This window comes from Vulpes lagopus, chromosome 11 (genome assembly GCF_018345385.1).
Source record: "Vulpes lagopus strain Blue_001 chromosome 11, ASM1834538v1, whole genome shotgun sequence".
Lineage (NCBI taxonomy): Eukaryota > Metazoa > Chordata > Mammalia > Carnivora > Canidae > Vulpes > Vulpes lagopus.
Window position 1 is genome coordinate 72,556,971 of NC_054834.1, and position 18,283 is coordinate 72,575,253.

At 57.0% G+C, this 18,283-nt stretch overlaps 1 protein-coding gene across 4 annotated transcripts in view; it reads right to left on the reverse strand.

Annotated features, from left to right (window-relative positions):
• Positions 1 to 5,943: 5,943 nt before the first annotated feature.
• The window catches only part of TPCN2 (two pore segment channel 2), a 32,224-nt gene continuing 19,884 nt past the window's right edge, over positions 5,944 to 18,283 (reverse strand). For 3 of the 4 annotated variants that reach the window (XM_041721888.1, XM_041721887.1, XM_041721886.1), the window contains 9 exons: positions 17,735 to 17,784; positions 16,242 to 16,341; positions 14,224 to 14,295; positions 13,046 to 13,122; positions 12,521 to 12,602; positions 12,349 to 12,431; positions 11,865 to 11,946; positions 11,336 to 11,430; positions 5,944 to 10,754 (listed from right to left, as the gene is read on the reverse strand). In XM_041721888.1, coding sequence (XP_041577822.1) covers positions 10,676 to 10,754; positions 11,336 to 11,430; positions 11,865 to 11,946; positions 12,349 to 12,431; positions 12,521 to 12,602; positions 13,046 to 13,122; positions 14,224 to 14,295; positions 16,242 to 16,341; positions 17,735 to 17,784 — 720 coding nt within the window. In that variant the 3' untranslated portion in view covers positions 5,944 to 10,675. The remainder of the gene's footprint in view (positions 10,755 to 11,335; positions 11,431 to 11,864; positions 11,947 to 12,348; positions 12,432 to 12,520; positions 12,603 to 13,045; positions 13,123 to 14,223; positions 14,296 to 16,241; positions 16,342 to 17,734; positions 17,785 to 18,283) is intronic. The other variant, XR_005982652.1, reaches the window with a different exon arrangement.

Below are 18,283 nucleotides of genomic sequence, written 5' to 3' on the forward strand. Positions count from 1 at the left end.
CACCTGCCAACCCATATTACCCCTATTTCCACGTAAGCTCACATTCAGACACGGGGGGTTAGGACTTGGACTTTGGGGGGCTTCCACTGATTCCCCTACAGTGGTACAGGGAGAGGGGCACCCCCGGCGGTTCTCAGAGAGCCTACCCCTAGCCAGCAGCCTGAGCATCACCGGGGAACAGGCTTCGAGTGCATACCCCAGGCTGGCCTCCCCAGGCTTGCCGTGTTGGAACGTCAAGGAGGGGCCCAGCGATCTGGGTTCCGCGAGCCCTCGGGGGATCTGATGCATGCTCACGTTTGGGAGCCACTGAAATGAAACCACAAAACGGTTCTTCTCAACTCACAGATCCATTCATACTACAGTCTGTTTGGGTTGGATCGGGTGTCATGTCCGGTGGGATCTACTTCATTTATTGGGATCGAGGAGGCTTGAGACTCTCCAGAACTTTGAGTGCTCACAGCCCCACAGCCACTTGGGACATGGGTGGGGCCACAGAAAAAGTGGTGGGAGGGGGAGGGGGTTCATTCCGATGGGGGCACCAGTGAGGCCTCCTGGCAGCGGGGGGGCACCAGTGAGGCCTCCTGGCAGCGGGGGGGCTAGCACCTCCAGCCTTGGCCAAAATCAGTTACCTTACAGGTGTCACCACAACTCGGTGAAGGTAGGGGGAAAACCAGCAGGAAATCACAGGGACCTCCAGTGTTCTGGTTCCAGGGACCTGGGGCCTTCGGTAGGAAAACCAAACCACAGCCTGGACCAGGCCATGAACCAAGGCGTCAGTGAGGCTTCCGGCCCTTCCCAAGCAGAAACCACAGGTACCTTCCATCACGTGAGCGCCAGCGCCGACATCTCAGAGTGCTGTTTCGAACCTGGGGCAGGTGGCAGATCTCCTCTGTCCCACATTTGGATTTGTTCATACTTTGTGAGGTTTTCAATATAATGATTTTCCTTGCACTTCCACATATTTTGGGTTACAGCTTACAGACATTTTTCTAAGAAGGAGCCACAGGTCTGGCCAATGCCCAAGGGCCCCTGGCACCACCAGGGCTGGCCATTCAGCACCACCACCTGGCCAATCAAGAACTTTCCAGCTTATTTTAAAGCCTATGGTTCCCACAATCCGCCTCCTGCCAGGGCATGGGGGCACGTGGTAGGCGTCCTGGTCTTCCCTTAAACATCTCCCCCAGTGTAAGAGTTCAGCGCAAAATAGTCTGAAATATTGCAACACAATCAAAGGGACAAGCCACCCATGTTGGCGCCATTGGGAGGAAAGATCAACAACAGGTTCAAGCACTTCTGGGTTTGCTTCTCTGCAAACACACTGCAGCGGGCGGCTCTAAATGACCTTCCACCAGAACGCAAGAGATGTGACATCCCAAGGTAGAGCCCTTCCAACATGAGAAGTGACAAGGGAAATGGATAAAAACCGGCTCCCTGACCCTGAAGCCCTCTCACTCCCAGGAGACCAAAAGTGCCCAGGGGGGGAAGAGGGGGCTTTCACCACTATGCCACCCTCCCCCCAACCCCCCAACTGCCAACACCACATGCTGTGCTGGGCTCAGGGTCACCTTCAGGGCTGATGGGTGTGCCCCACGACGGGGACAGTGGGCCAATGCCAGGGCAGCAGGACAGCAACCCCAGCCTCCAGTCATGGGGCAAGAACACCTGAAGCTCCTTGGGATCAGATGCAGGTCACATGGAGCAAGGTGTGGGTGTGGGGGGGGGGGGACACTTGGATGGAGCTGTTCGGAGACCTGTCCGAAGGGTCTCCAGCAGCAAGGATCACACCTGAGGACAGGCCCAGCATCTGTCAGAGGAGACACAGCAGAGGAGCGGCCAACAAACCCAGAGAGAACCTGAGTCAGCTCTGAACATGTGCCATCTTTGTCCTCCCAGGAAACCGCACCTTCTGGCCCAAATCTCCTCTCCTCTGGGGGCTGCCAGGGCCCCACAGGGCGTCTATGGACGAGGGCCACAGTCCCCACCACCCCGTTGTGTGGTCACCGCCCACCTCCTCCCTCCCCACTCAGCTCTGCTCCACAGGTCACCAGGGCCCGCCACGGGTGAGCCCTGAGCCATCGGCCACCTTGCCCAGAAGGCCCTGGATTGCCCTCACACATCTTCCTTCCTTCCCCACACTCGAGGAGAGGGACACAGGTGAGGACTTGCAGACCAACTAACGGGACAGATTTTGCTTTCCTGTTGTGAACCGGGGTGCCCACCAAAGCCGGGGAGCCTGAAGTGCCCGCAGGGCCGTGGGCCGAGCAAGCTGCATGTCCACGCATCGTATAAAAAACAGGGCTTCCGTCCAGCCTGGCACTGAGCATCGCAGGGCTGAGGGACCCCGCCTTCATGACAGCCTTGGGCTCACACATCACCTTGCCGCCCGTCAGCACAGGCTCCCAAAGGAAAAAAAAAACTCCCGGGGCTCAGTTTCCTCACCTATGTGGTTCTCCGAGATTGAACCCCAGGTCTGAAGTTTGAAAATACACCAGGGTCAGCACATCCGCCCCCCACCCCATCATTATTCTGGCCACCCACCTCCTTTCCGATCAAGGGAGCTGGTGTGCAGGAAGGCTGGCTGCCTGTCAAGGTCACGGTGTGCAGCCGGTGGGGCCCAGCCTGGGTGCCCGGAGCCTCTTTTGTAGTGGCCAAGAGGGGACAAAGTCACGAGGAGCCCAGCCTGCCCCCCGAAGCACCTCTGGTCACGCCTGTCACCTCCCACGTCCCATGGGGACTGTGGGGACCCTCCCATGTGCAGGGAAGAACAGTCTCGCAAGTTATGTCTGACATCTGATGCAGCGATGCTGGCTCTACAAATATTTATCTCAGGCATGCGGCGCTCATGTCCCCAGGCTGATGTGCCGGGGAATGAGGAGGGACACAGAGAAGACGCTGGGCCAGGAGGAGGCAATGCTGTCAGCGGCCAAGTGGCCTCAGCCCCTCTGTGCCTCAGTTTCCCCATCAGAGCTGCCCCAGCCCACGATTAAACAGGATTAAACAAGTCAACATCCCACTTTGTCAAGTGCTCAGAAAAGCACATGGGGAGTGAGGCCTCAAATTGTGGCTCCTAATTATCAATCCTTGCTGCTCCCCTGGACTCTCAAGAATCCCTCCACGTGCCTGCTGCTGGCACATCCTTTGCCTCCTGGGGCCTCCACCACGAGACCTGGAAACACGATGACAAAACCGAGGCTGTGGGTGGCAGCTCACTTCCAGGGAGCAGGTCCCAGCCCCACCCAGCAGGCCTCCCACCAACCAGCAGCCCGCTGCCTCCTCCAGCAGGCACCTGTTCCCTTTTTCTCTAAGGCTGCCAGGGAGCTCCACACTGGCCTGCAGCAGTGGTGGGTCCTCCTAAGGGTATCCGCAGCCTCTTCCTCCTGCTCCCAGCCCCGGCTTCTTCTGTCTTCATCCCACTTTACCTCCTTGCCTGGCAGAGCACAGCCCACAGTGCCTGCTTCTAGAGGGAACGCCAGTGTCTGAGGTAAGACCCTTGTTCTTCCCAGCACTCAATGGCTGCAATAGCTCCGGATCTCCCCAGAGAGCATTGGCTTATGGAGCTGGGGGAGGGCGGCTGGACCCCCGGGGGCAGGACCAGGGGCCCTTGTTGGTGTCCCTGCCCATGGCACCCACTCCACCAAGCCTGGGCAGAGCTCTCATCTTGCTCAGGGTCCAGCCAGCTTCTCCGTGTCCAGTTGTGTGGTTTGTGCACAGACCCAGAACCCAGGCAACAGAAAAGGGATTGGGACAGCCGGGAGGACGAGAGGCCCAGACTCCATCCGCCTGGAGAGACCAGGGTGGCAGCTGCAGTTCTGAGACGCCAGCACCTTTCCCGACTCCTCTGCCCAGAGGGGACCACTCAGAAAGGGGTCCCATCTGTAACTGCTCCCTCGAAGGACTGTTTTACAATCCAACCACAGCAACAACGATTGGGAAGAAAGCAAACAAGGAGGGAGGAAAGATAACTGACTGAGCCAGCTGTCCTCCAACCCTGGTCTCTGGATCCACAGCTGCATCCCCTCGGAATGGATTACAAACGCAGGTGCCTAGCTTCCCCCAACCCCCAGATCACCCCAACCAGACCGCCTGGCATGGGGGGCCCGGGGATCTGTCTAAGGAAGCCTCCTCCGGGGATTCTGAGAGCTGCTGGCCCACCGCCTCCAGCCACGGGATGCTCTCCTCTACCACAGTCTCGTGTAAGTGGCCCCCGTCCACCTGCCCTGCCCATGAGCTGAGAAGAAAAAGTGGAGGCCAGGGAGGCGGGACAGGCAGGTCTGGCTCACCTGGCGACAGGTGTTGCCGGGGCCCAGACGCGGATTAGCCAACTGCTGTCAAACCTGGGGCAGCAGCCAGGCCGCCCAGGTCCCTGCAGGTGTGGGCTCACCACCCTGGGGTGGCTCTGATTGTCTTACCAGAATGGCCAGGGCCGCCAGTGCGATCAGTGGGCTGGGGTGGGCTGCCCGCACACTGCCCATGGCGTCAGCTGGCCACTTTGATGTGAAGGCCATTGTCGAGCCGCACGCCCCCTTCTTACATTTTTAAGAGCAGTACGGTGTGCCTACCTTCCACTTTAAAAAAAAAAAAAAAAAACAATGCATTGTGCTAACCTTTTAATAAGAACCACCAATTATCTCTAGGGCAGAAAACCGAAACCTGGCTGTTTTGGTGAAAGACAAGATTCCTCCCTGCTGTGCTGAGCGGAGGAGACCACATGAAAGGCCCCAAACCGCTTGCTGAGACCCCACTCTCAGGTCCCGGCAACAGATCAGGCCTAGGTCCAGGTCCAGGGCCCCATCCTGCCGGCTCTGCCACAGCCACCGCGCTATGCACCTGCTGGCCCGGGGGGAGAGCCCACAGAGACGCCCACCGAGGCCACTCTGGCCCCCCGTGGTGCACAGGGCCTCCCAGCTGCCCCAGCCCCTTGCCGCCGGCAGTTCTGGGCTCTTCACTCCATCCCTCCATTCGCCCCTGCACCAGACTGTCCTGGTCACCAGAGCCTCAGAGTGAGTCCGGAACACTGGCAAACCGAGATCCTCAACCATACGCTTCTCTATTTTTGCACGTAAGTTTCATGTAAATTTTTCAATCAGCTTATCAAACCTTAATGAAAAAAATAGGATTATGTTTAGAACTTTAACAAATCTATGGATTAGTCAGGGGACAATGGACCTATTGATAATATCAACTTTCTGACCACGAACAGGACAACTGTGGTAGAATTCTGAGCTGCCCCCAGTGACCCTCACCATTGTATATGGCCCTCCCACCAGGCTTGGGCAGACCCGTGACTATGATGCCACAGTCACTCCTGGGGTTGGGTGCTGAACTATGACACAGCTGACTTCAAGAAAGGGAGGGTATCCTGGTGGGCCTGACCTAATCAGGTGAACCCATAAAGGGTCAGGGCTCTTCCTGCAGCAGAGGCACAAAGGGTGAGGGATTAGATTCACAGCAAGTTCTCTGTCGCTAACTCTGAGGGCTGGGGGCCGTGTGGCAGGGAACACAGCAGCTTCCAGCAGCTTCCAGGTCCTATGAGCAGCCCTTTGCAGACCGCCAACAAGGAAATGGGGTCAAGTGCTATCACCTACAGCCCCAGCCTTTTCACCTTGGAAACCGAATTCGGCTGACAACCACAATGAGTGCAGGCATGGGCTCTTCCCGGAGAACCCAGGAGCCCAGCCGTGAAGAGGACCCAGCGAAGTGCGGCCTGCAGAGCCAAGAGCAGGTAAGCGCCGAGTGTCTGAGACTGCCATGTGGTAACTGGGTATTCAGCATTCTCGCCTCAAGCCCACAGTCCTGGATTTTAATGACATTTTATAATTTTCTGTATAAAGACCTTGAACATCACTTGTTCAATGTTACCTTTAAGGACCCTGAAGGTTTTACTCTCACATAAATAATACTTTTTTCAGTATCTTTTAAAAGAAATTTATGAGAGTTTGTTGCTGTTATATAAAAACAATTTATTTCAGTGTATCAATCTTACAGCAAACCATTTTGCCAAATTCTTACTGTTCAATGATTGTAGCCTTTCTATATGGACAATCATGTTATTTATGAATAAAGAGACATATTTTTTCTAATGTTTACATTTTTTACATATTTATTTGATTTTAATGAGCTGGCCAGGTTCTAATTTTGTTACTCCTAATTTTAAGGGGCCTGACAATACCATCTCTCCATCTGGAAAGCTCTTTCCTGGAGGTTTGTGGTTGGAGGGCATCCAAAGGGCGCCCACATGGGGTGAGAAGGGCATCTCTGTGGGGAGGAGGTGGCAGTGGCAGACGAGAATTTACAAGAGAAATAAGCAAGTGAGTGCACAGATGAAGGAAAATGCGAACATTCAGGAAAAAAAAAGGGTTAGCAACCACAGAGAGAGAAAACCAGATGTGCCCTGTGGCGTTGGTCTGAAAATGGAGTATCGGCATGATCTCATAGTTGTCAATAGATTGGATGGATGGATGGATGGACCAATGGACAGATGGATGGATGGGCCAACAGATGGGTGAATGAATGGATAGATGGGCAGACGGACTAATGGATGGATGGATGACCAATGGACAGATGGACATTTGGATGGAGGGACCAGCAGATGGACATATGGATGAATGGAGAGACGGATGGATAGATGGACATATGGAGAGATGGACCAGCAGAGAGAGAGAGACGGATGGATGGATGGACCAACAGATGGATGGACGGACAGATGGACCAGCAGATGGATGGATGGATGGAACAGACGGATGGATAGATGATTGACAGATCAATGGATAGACGGATGAAGGACCTATGGATGGACAGATGGACAGTCACATAGGCAGATGCATGTATATATACCCTAGTTCTATCTACCAAGAGAACCTGGGCACAGCAATACCCATGCAGTAGGCACACCTCACACCTACATCTTGGTTCCTAGATGCTATTCTTGCTTAAAGGAACAGCGTCCAGGGCTGGGGCAGAGAAAGCACAACATGAGCCCAGAACATCTTTTCCTGCCAGAAAGCAAAGAAGCATTCAAAAGATGACAGGTCCTAGCAAATGGACGCAAAAGCTAGATGAAGCAGTTCCCACTAGCCAAAGGAGAATTTGAGCATGAAATAAAATACAGCAACAGACTGCATGTAGCCCACTGAATGGAAGAAAGCACAGTGTGCACAGATGAGCACAGGAGGGAGGAGAAACTAAAGGAAATTTGGTGAGGTGGATGCTCACATAGCTTCGGGGCACCCTGTTCATCACAAAGGGAGAAGGAGTAACTTTATGCCAGGCAGCCCAGCCACCACTGCTGACACCAAGTGACAGGGTGGGCACCAGCCATGGAGCAAACTGAAATCTCATGCCACCTGCCAGGATGCACTTCTGTGATATTCCTACAAAAACCACAGAAACAAGCTCACAAGGACACCTCGCATGAACCCAACCTGGGGACCTTCCTACACAATCACTAGCTGACCTTCAAGTGCCGAGGTCACCTGTCCGGGAAGATTACAGGCGACCCTGGGGCCTGAGGTACCTGGGGCCTGAGGAACCTAACTGGAGGCTCAGAATGGCCATGAGTGGAGGGAGTGCCAGCCAGCAGGAACTGAGGTGACCCCACTCCCGTGTGCCTGTCTGCTGGAGGCCCTTCCTAAGCACGGAGTGTGAAGGGGATTGGAACCCCCCCCAGTGATTCCAGAAGAAAGTTCTACTTGCAACTTTTCTCTAAGTCTGAGGCTGCTTCCATGTTAAACATGAGCAAACTCATGACCTCTGTGCTCCTCAGCCTCAGAAATGGCAACTGCATCTTCCAAGGGCTCCCCAGGGGCAGGGGGTGGGGGCAAAAGCCTCCATGGGGATCAAGGGGAGAGGAAGTGGCCCCTTTGCAGCCCTTCCTGGTCAGTGGAAGCAGGCAGGTGGCACCAAGACCCCTGAGGAGCTCACCTGCAGAGGCCCAGGGCAGCTGGTGGCCCTGAGCTGGGCAGGAGGGGAGGTGAGAACCCTTCAATGTGGAGGCTGCAAGTGCCAGCTGGGCAGCATTCAGGCCTCCCAGGCAGGCTGGGGCTTTGCTGCCCACCCACGCACTTGCCTTGCCCCCACACCCGACCCCAGGGCCATCGATGACCAGGACCCAAGGCCCTGCTGTTGGGTGTGTGCAGCTCTGAGCCCACCGTCACCCACAGGCACCCACACCACCCTGCCCTCCTCCGGGCCTGCCCCAATGGGCACTCCAGCCAGTTCCCTTCACTCCCTGGGCTTCCCCCCTCCACCAGGCCACCTGCCTCCATTCAGCTTCTTGCTGACAGCAGGCCAGGGCTCCCCAGCCTGTAGACAAACAGGCCCCTCCTTGGAGCCTGCCCCAAACCACAGGGCTCCTCCGGGCACACAGCCTCCTGCTCCCGCCTCATCCCCACTCCCCTGGGGCAGTGATGCCACTCCAGGTGTCCCAGACTCCTGCCTGGCCCTGGGTGACTCCAGAGTCCAGCAGGGCTAAGCCCCCTGCACCTCAAGCCAGCCAGAATGCTGAGGGAGCCACCGCAGGCACAGAAAACACAAGCCCCGACCAGAGCTGCAAGGGTTTGTCTGAGAGGTGAGTGCATGTTCTCTCTCAGTGCAGCACCCAGCTGGGAGCTGCAGGCCAGACACCCCCCACCTGACCCGCTCTCCTTAACCAAAAGCTCAGCTCCAGCTCAACCATGAATTCAGCCCTGGTTCTCAAGGGGACAAAGGCTTCAAAGCTGATACCATTTGAAACTGATGGAAGGGGACAGTCAGTGCCCCCTCCCCACCCCGAGTATCCAAGAGACACCAGCTTGTGGTCAGAAGACACCAACACAACGGCACCAGCTTCGGTTACTCCATCCCAAGGGCAGAGCCAGCCTCTGAGTAGCACAGTCTCCCAGAGTGCAATGTGGGTCCTCCAGAACTCTGTGCCACGTGACAGTAATCACCAGAGGGGGCTCCTCTGCACACAAGCCATGAAACAGAAGGCAGAAAACCTTCAGTCAGAGCTGGGCCCTGCACAAGGCAGGGCAGGGAGCGTGACATCCTACCTGGCAAGCGCCCACTGCAACTGCTTGCTCCAGGTGGACAAGCCTGCAGCCCAGGCCGAGAGGCCACACTCCATGGCCCCAGTTAGCCTGGGAAAAGCAATGAACCAGCCCTGGGGGTCAGGGGGTCCAGCCTGCACTAAGAGTGAATCTGATCCTGCCACCAGATGGCGCTCAGACCTTGGGGGTAGGGGATGAGGGGCTGGCAGTAGAGTGCACACAGCTGCCAGGCCCTCACCCTTTTCCCCAGGGCGTGCAGGCTGTCGCTGCTCTATGAGGTGCTCCCCACCCAACCAGCCTTCCCGGAAGGCAGGCTGCAGAGGGGACAGGTCTGAGAGTGGCCTCACTATGCCCAAGGATCCCCCAGACCCAAGGGGTAGCACATCAACACCCAGGATCCGAACTCCAGAGTCTGAAAGTGCAATGTACGTGGGTACGTGACACAACCGAGCCCCGGGGTGCCTTTTTCTAGTCACTTTCCTCCAATCCCACTCCCTGAGAAGCTGGAAGACAGAGATGACTTCTCCCCCGACTGGAGTCAGCGCCTGTGCTTTGTGACCACCCCCCACCCCCCCGCCAGGGCCCAGAGCAGACATCACTAATCAATCCCAGAGTTACTCCCATGAGGATCCCAATCCTCAACAGGGACCTCCACGAGCTCCCACCCATCACTCAAGTCAGCCCTTATAAAGAGACAACCATTTGTTAATCTGGACCCATGGTAGCTCGAGCACCAATGTGGCCTCTCACACATTATTCACTTTCCCTCCTCCCTGACCTACTAGCCTCCTCTGCCACACACCCTATGGACCTATAGGGAGAGCCACCACTGACTCACACGTGCTTTTGTGCAAATTAGAAAAAAGTATCCTTCACCCTGGAGACGTCCCAAAGGCTGGACACACCCTTGCAACCAGGTTTGCAGTGCACAACCTAAACAACCTTACCTGGCCACCCTGTTCCAGAGAGAAGCAGGATTGGAATTGTGTCCCAATAAGAACAACGACCTCATTCTTTCCAAGACTTCAGGATAAAAATTATTGGCATTCTGACCCATGAAGACATACACCCAATCACACTCATATGAGCCATAAAATAATAAAATAGTTAAGATTCTCCTTATGTAAAACCACCAGGATCCCCAACTTAATGCCCTGGAAAGCTGCCAGTTGGCCTATGTAGGTCCCCGGGGGCGGGGGGGGGGGGGGCAGGCAGCTTTGGTCCCTTAAGGCCACCAGCAGTGAAGGCACCACAGAAATGGCAGGGCCCGAAAGGAAGGCCGCTGCTTCCGGCTTCCCAGACGGTCTGAAAGGTCCCTGCGGAGTCACTCTCTTCTGCATTTAGAAAAATCAAAGTCCCACCAAAGCAGCTTATAAGAGAGCAGCATGGCGCAGAGGCCACCCAAAGCACAGGCGCCCCATTCCGAGGGGCTGCAAAGAAAAACTGGTGGTGAGTAGTGGTTCTGTTCAATGGCAGCAAACCAGGGCCTGCACATCTACCCCAGCCTCAGGCGGGTGGAGTAGCTCCCATCGTTGTCCGTCTGTTTGAGGGTAAGTCTCTCCTGGGTATAGCCAGCCACCTCCCACAACTGGCATCTCCTGAGGCCACATCGCCATCTGCCGCCCTTGCCAGGACGGCACACCTGGGTGTCACCTGCACAGCTGCAGGTGCGGATGGTGGCTCAGCTTCTCCACCAGCTCCTCCTCCGTTGGCTCCTCCAGGACGTCCCTGCGGGATTGGGGAGATGTCCAGGGAGCTCCAGACAAGGGGGCACTTGGGGACCTCTGGGATGGCATGCAGTCTTGCTTCCCACAAAGCAATCACCAGGCATGTGCACTAGTGAACACGGGGGCTTAGAAGCATCTCCGCAATGTGTGCACGGTCTCCCTAAAAGCCCGAGAAGACGCCCCTGCATGCTGGCCCGTGGGGCAGTGCAGAGGGGCCACAACACAGCGCATGCTTGCAGAGGGAGCACTTTCCTCACTAGCAAAGATCGGACTTCAAGGTCACCGTGGGGAAGCGAGGGCCCCCTGCCTACACCCACCAGCAGAATCCCTTGGAGACTAACGGCACATGAGAACACTGCCTTCAAGGTGCTCATCAGAGAGCAGGACAGAGTGCACACCCCCAGCAGCAGGGCACAGGAAGCCCAGACCCTGACCCCAGCTCAGGGCTGCAGAAGGGCGGCAAGATGCCTGCAGCTCGTAGAGAGCATCAGGGTCACAGAGGATGCTCGCCCACCCACCCCTCCCTGCCTCACCCTCCTTCCCTGCAGAGGCCAAGTAGAAGCCCCCTCCTCAATCATGCACCTAAATAGGAGCTCCACGCTCATCTGATAGCTGGTCTCCTGGTCCCCGGCAAGAGACTGCAGGTGAGTACGGCGGTCCCACTTATGAAGAAAATGCTGGCAAACAGGAGAAAAGGGGGCCAGTGTGTGAATCCCACAGGAACCAGCCTTTTCCCCTCCAGGGTCGGCCAGGCATCCACCATAGGGAGAGCTGAGCCCAACCCGGACACTGGGATCCAGGGCCCACTCCTGCAGGAACCAGATGCCTGATAGCCCTGCCCCAGCACCCACAGCCCTGCCCCAATCCCCCCCCCAGAGGCTGAGAACCGCCCCCCCCCCAGGTCCAATGTCACAGGCATTCAAAGAGGCTCCCAGCAGCCAGGGTGAGCCTCGCCAAGCCCCAGGGCAGGACCCAGCCTGAACTGAGCACCTGATGGAACCCAGCACAGCCCATCCCACCCCAGTCCAGGTGGGCCCAGCCAGCAGCCTCATGCCACCATCAGCCCTTCAGAAACCACCCCTCAGGCCACCTGGGCAGGGATCTGGGCTACCTCCAGAATCAGAGCCAAAAACAGGTTGACCCAAATGACAGATGACACCAGCCACCACAACACAAAGTAGATCTTCGACCACCTGTGGAGGCAAGAAGGCCACCTGTGGTTTCGGGGAGCCGTGTGAGCTGGAGCACCGTGGACTGTGAGTCCAGCCGGTAACTCTGTGATGCTCCCACTCCCGTTTTCAAGATGCCCAGACAGAGGCTTTTAGAAGTGGTCAATGAGTGGCCAAGGTAGCATGGCCATTGAGAGGTGCCGCTGGGATTTGAACCCAGGACCATCTGTTGGGCCAGGGCTGAGCTCGCCAAGCTCCAGGCTCTCCTTCCCCCAGCCTGCCTCCAGGGCTCCCAGTGCAGTGGAATTCTCTAGAACCCACCTCCCAGCAGTCCCCAAAAGAGGCAAACCCCAGGTCACCGGCGGGGACACAGGACATGCAACCTGCACCATGATGGTGGAGGACCTCCCAGCCGGGGTCACTCACGGGCCCGAGTAGCGCCGATAGGCATCCAGGAACACCTGCCAGTTGTTCACCACCATCACGTTCCACAGAGTGATCAAGGCGGCCTGAGGGGCGGCAGATGCAGGGTCCAGGGGGGCAGGGGGAGGGCGACGGGAAGGCAAGGGTCTCAAGGAGCAGGGGGCACCAGGCTCACCGCAAAATCATCAAAGTTGTTGGCCCAATACTCCAGCTGCTCGAAGCTTCCGCAGGGCGCTGAGCTGTTGTCAGGGGCCAGACTGTGGGACAGGACAAGCCGGGTCGAGGTAGGGACCAGGACACATATGCCAAGGCGCCTCAGCACTGCCCCAGCCCCTGCACAGCCAGAACCCTTGTGTGTGGGCCCTGAGAAGTCAGAGGGAGAAGCCAGGGCCCCCAATCTCTGGGGGTGCTGTGAAGGATGCTAGGGGCCAGGGGCACAGACACGCCTGGGAAATGGAGCCTCCATCCAGGTCTGGCTGTGTGGGCCTGGCCTGAGGGTCCCTAAGGGGCAGAGGGGTGGGGGCTACAGTGCCGAGTAGGCTTCAGAAACTCTCAGTACAGACTCTATGTGAAGGCACCTGGCAGGGTGGGGAGGGGAGGCAGAGGAGGGACTAGGAGCCCCATCCCGGAGCCCCACCCAGGTTCATGCTCCTCTGCACCCCTAGAGACACTCCGTTGGCATGTTCGGGCCCCACCTCACCTGCCATTTCCAGGAGGAGCCACAACAACACCACGGAACAGGTTGATGCCCATGATGGCGAAGACATAGTACACTACCTAGGGAGGCAGCACCGAGGCTGCTCAGCGCCATGGTAGACAGACCCACAGAGCCAGCAGGTTCCCAGCCCTCAACACTATTCCCAGTTACAGGCACTGCTGGCCTCCCGCAGGGAACAGTGGGGCTTCTCCCGAGTACCCCCTCTTGGCCACCAACCTCCCCCAGAGGGAAGGGAGGGAGGAGCTGCCACCACCAGGGGAGCCACGGAGATCAACTGGAACCCAAGGGGAAAGACCAAGGCAGCCAAGGAAGCGAGGCTATCCGCCCTTCCCCAGGACAGGTGTGGCAGGAAGAGGGGGGAGAAGGACCCCTGTGCAGTCTTAGGGTAAGGGGTCCCAGGGGAGGGGCAGGTAGGCTTCCTCAGGAGGTGACGCCCAAGGAGCACCACCCAGCAGCCTCATGTCACAGAGAGAAGAGGTTACCAATGGCCTCCGACCTGTCCCCACCTATCCCCAACATGCCAGGGGAAGAGGAAGGGGCACACGTCCTGGCAAAGCCAGGCCCTTCTGGGCATCCGTTTCTTCTGCCGGGCTTCGAGCCTAGAGCAGCACCAGGGACTCACATGGGCTGGGCTGTGAGCAGAGCCAACAGCACCTCAGGTCAAGCCTGGCTCTGGAGACAGGGGACGTCATGGCTCTCTCTCAGCCAACACGGCAGGAGGTCTTACAATGGCTCAGGGCAAGGCGGGTTGACCAAAGCCCCATCTGGGTCTGTGTGGGCTTCAGGGCCCCCTAGTACCCCTCACACTTTTTAAAGTCAGTGTCTCATTACGACCCGTGATCCAAAAAATGGAGGGACTCAAAAGTGACCAACAGGATGTCTGGCAAAGAAAGGGAGTGTGGTTGGGCAGTGCTTCCTACAGACCAGCCCAGAGGTCGCCTCTCGGGAACGGCAGGGGGCACTCCGGCCTCCTGGGCCTACACAACACAAGAGCCACCCCAACACAGTGCCCTCCTTCCTCCAGAGCAACCAGCCAGCCACGAGCTCACTATATAATCACCCACTGGGAGCTGCAGCCTCCCACAGAGCCCAGACTCCCCGGAATCGAAAGCCAGCTCCACGCCCCACCCCGACAGCCAGAGCCTGTCACCCAGACTCACCACCAGGATCCCGCCAAAAGCCCGCATGTTTTTGATCAGGTCCAGGATGGTACTGGCCACCACAGCCATTAGCTGAGGACAGAAGGAAAACATGGCCCTACTCTTCCTGGTCCCACCGAGGAGACATCAACCCTGCCCACTGCCCTGACCCTGACCAGGGCAGGACCAGCGAACTACCAACCCACACACCCCATAGCCACCCATAAACACCCACACATGATCATATGCACTTGGAACGCACACACTCATACATCCCCATCCACCCACCCAGTCACATGCAGAGGCATGTACCCATACACACTCATGCACACCCCACACACTAGATGTGTCTCAATTCTAAGGCCCTTTGGTGAAGCCACAGTTTGCAGGATCTCAGATCACACTGCCCAGTGACCCACTAAGGCTGCGTTAGCTCCTCTCTGGTCTGGAGGCTCCAAAGCAGCACAGGCCTGAGGTATCCAGGTCAGCCCTAGTGATCAGGTCTGAGAAAGGGAACCTGAGAGACCCACCCAGGCACCCCAGCTCCAGAGGGCTGCTCCCCTGACACGTAAACCTGAGCTTTCCAATTAGCCTGTTTACCCCACCTGATGTTAGATCATAATGCTAGATGCCGACAGAGAGACACCACGATGCACGTGTGTATGCACGTTACTATGTGCAAGCATACAGGCGCGCTTGCATGTGTACATGTAACTGTGTGTGGGTACAGTTATGTGCGGATATAGCACATGTGCATGCAGGGTACAGCACGTATATAGTATAGTTACATGCTGTGTGTACATGTGAGATTGTACTTCTGGATCATGTACGTTTGTCATGTATGCATGTGATTAAGTGTGTACATGTGTTACCAGTGGGTGATTATATTGTGTGGTTACACGCATGGCTGTGTGATATGCATGGCTGTGTTGGGGTTACATGTACTTATGACCATGTGAATATGTGATTCAGGTGTGTTTATGTGCAGTTATGATCACACTTGTGATCACATGCATATATATGGCCATGTGTATGCATGTGTGATCACATGCCTGTGAACTGTGTGGCTTATGTGCTCATGTGTTTACCACATGTAAGAGTACATTGTGATCACATACATATATATGACTTGTACACTGATCACATATATGTGTGCACATGTATGATCACATGTATATGTGTGGGTGTGTGCATATGCATGATCGCGTGTGTGTGGGGCTATGTAAGGGCATATGCATGCATGTGGGTATATGTGTGCACGTGTGTGATCACATGCATGTATGTGGCATGCACAAAGTCCCTGGTGCAGCATCCCATCTGCACCCAGGGTCCCCAGGCCACCTTCACATGGGAAATTCTGCTAGGTAACAGGTAGCCCCAGGCAGCACAGGCACACGAAAGGACAGATAAGCACAGGGGAGGGACCTGGACAAATAAGAAGGGGTCTCATGTCCTTGGGTTTCTCTTCTTCTGGAAAATTCTTAAGCAAACAAACAGGAGGAGATAACTCTACCTCTGTGCTGAGTGGGCACTTGGCCTAAATACCCTGCTTCCCCGGCCCCCTCCCCTCAAGCCTGGTGTCACTCCCTGCGGGTATAGGGAGAGAAACTGAGGCTCGTAGATGGTCACAAGCCACTGGGTTCCTGCACTGGGTGTCCTGGAGATGCACACCCCAGCCAACCATATGCCCCACTCCCACTGGGGGGCCTGGGGTAGAGGGCCCTGGCCAAGCCCACCTCTGCCCCTCATTACTAGAAGCTATGAAGAGCTTATGCCAATGGCCTTCTGGGAACCTCAGGACACCTGGGAACAAGGTGGTTCCAAGAGCTCCAGCCCTGGCCCTCTCTCTCCTCGTCCACAAATGTAGGGTTGGATCACCCAGCAGCAGGGCAGGGGACACATCCCCAGGGGACCAAGGTAGCCAGAGGGACAGTCCTGGTCTCAGTTCCTCCCTGGTCAGGCTCAGCCACTCTCTAGAGCAATGTCACAGTGGGAGCAGGACAGTGGGAAGGCGAGGCAGGGGTCAGACATCCACGGACCTTCATGCTGGGGATGATGCGCAGGAACCGGAACACGATAAGCATGTTCACCAGCCGGGCCATGTCCCACAGCGACAGCAGGCCCAGCATCTCTGGCTTCCTGGAGAGACACACAAGAGACTGGTTGGGAGAGCCTCAACATGCCAGCAACAGGAAGACACAGAGATGCAGAGAGCGAGGCGGGGGGGGAGGGTGCTCCGTCTCAGGTACAGGACAAAGTCTGGATGGTACATCCCTGGCAGCCCAGGAAAGCACTGACCAGGGCACAGCCCCTCATGGTGGCACCTCGGCTATCATACCCCCCACCTTACACAGGAGGCCACTCAGGTTCCAGATGCCGGAACACCCAGCTCAGGTCCCAACAGAAGTAGAAGAGACCTGCTTCCCAAGCCAGTCCCCTGACTCCAGCCCTATTTCACCCCTTTTTCTGACCTCATCTGAGATCCCTGTCGGCTGACCCTGGCTCCTGACCCCATCCCCTGTCCTGTGGTCCCATTCTATGTCCCAGCCCCTCTTGGTATTTCTCAGGGGCTTACTGGGCTCTCATTCCTATTTAAATTGAAACCCACTCGCACACAGGACACTCCCCTTGTGATTCTCAGACAAAGGTACACGGTGGGCTTTCAGTGAGCTTTACCAACAAGCCAGCCCTACAGCTAGCTGCCCGGCACAGGGGACCACTGCTCCTGAGGCCGGGACTCCCGCCAGGCCACAAGGGACCTGCCAAGGACAGCACCAGCCCAACTGTCTGCCTGACATAAAACCTTCCTGGCTGGCTCTGCAGCAGCTGACCCTAAACAGCCAGTCTTTCAGCCCCACTCCCCATCTCCAGCACCTTCTAGCTGCTCCACTAAAACAGAGGTGGCCCAAAAAGATACCAAGATACCAGAGCTGCCAAGAGGCCCAAGGCCAGTGAGGCCAGCACACATACACTGCAGGGGCAGCTATGTCCTGGGCACCGCGACCTCACAGCCACCACACTTCAAGGCACCCAGACATCTAGACTGCTATGTGGCCATAACAGGGGTAGTGGGACTCACAGCAGCCCTGGCCCCCATCATCTTACAGGGGGCTAACCCGACGACCAGAGTGGGAGGTGACAGGCCAAGGTGACACAGCTCCCAGCCCGATTCCAGGGCTCAGGGATCCCGCCAGCCCTAAGCTGGGCATCTCCACTCCCCAGGGCACTGGGGGCCGCACGCCCCACCCTGGTGCTGGTGCCGAGGCCGCTGTCCCCTAGAGACTTGTCAAGGCTCTAGGAACGCTATCATTCTGACAGCGAGTTAGGACATGTTCCCCAGGAGCGACGAGAGGGGTCTGCACCCACAGTCCTCAGCGGCCAGGCTCTGAGCCGCCAGCTCTCCTAACACTCGGGCGCTTGGCCCGGGAGTCAAGTGGCCCGAGCAGGCAGGCCCGCAGAGAGCGCACCCCCCCTTGGGGCCTAACAGGGCGCTGGTTGCTGTAGCCTCCCTCGGTTCTCTGCAGTCACATACCAGCCTGGGTGTGGGAATCGGTACACAGCCAGAGTTGAGATCTCCAAAACCTTTAATTACAAAAGAAGAGAAGGCATCGCTACAGCAACGCTAATCTAGGCGGCTTTCCAATGAATTATAAAGCTCGTGTGTAACACGTTCCCCACAAAGGGGGATTTGGGGAGAAGTCAGAGCTCTATCCTCGACCCCATGAGTTGGTTCCAAACGTGGGACTTCCTGCAGCTGAGAGACTCTCAGGTCTCAGGAAGCAGCAGCCCGCACATACGGAGGGCGGGATACCGGAAAGGCTGGCGGGGGGCCCAGGTTGAGGACAGACCAAAGGCCCCCGTCCCAAGGGGCCCGCAGTTCCTAGAAACACGAATGAATGCAGCACCAGCATGGCTGCTGACACACACACACCACGCGTGACCCTCTACTCCCACAGCTTCTGGGGAAAGCGTGCCTGAACCCCTGCCTCTCCTGCCACCCACAACAAGGTCCCATGGTCCGGAGCTCTGTGGCCGGGGCTGGTGAGCCAGCGAGGCCCCTCTCAGGGGCGGGAGAGGCAGC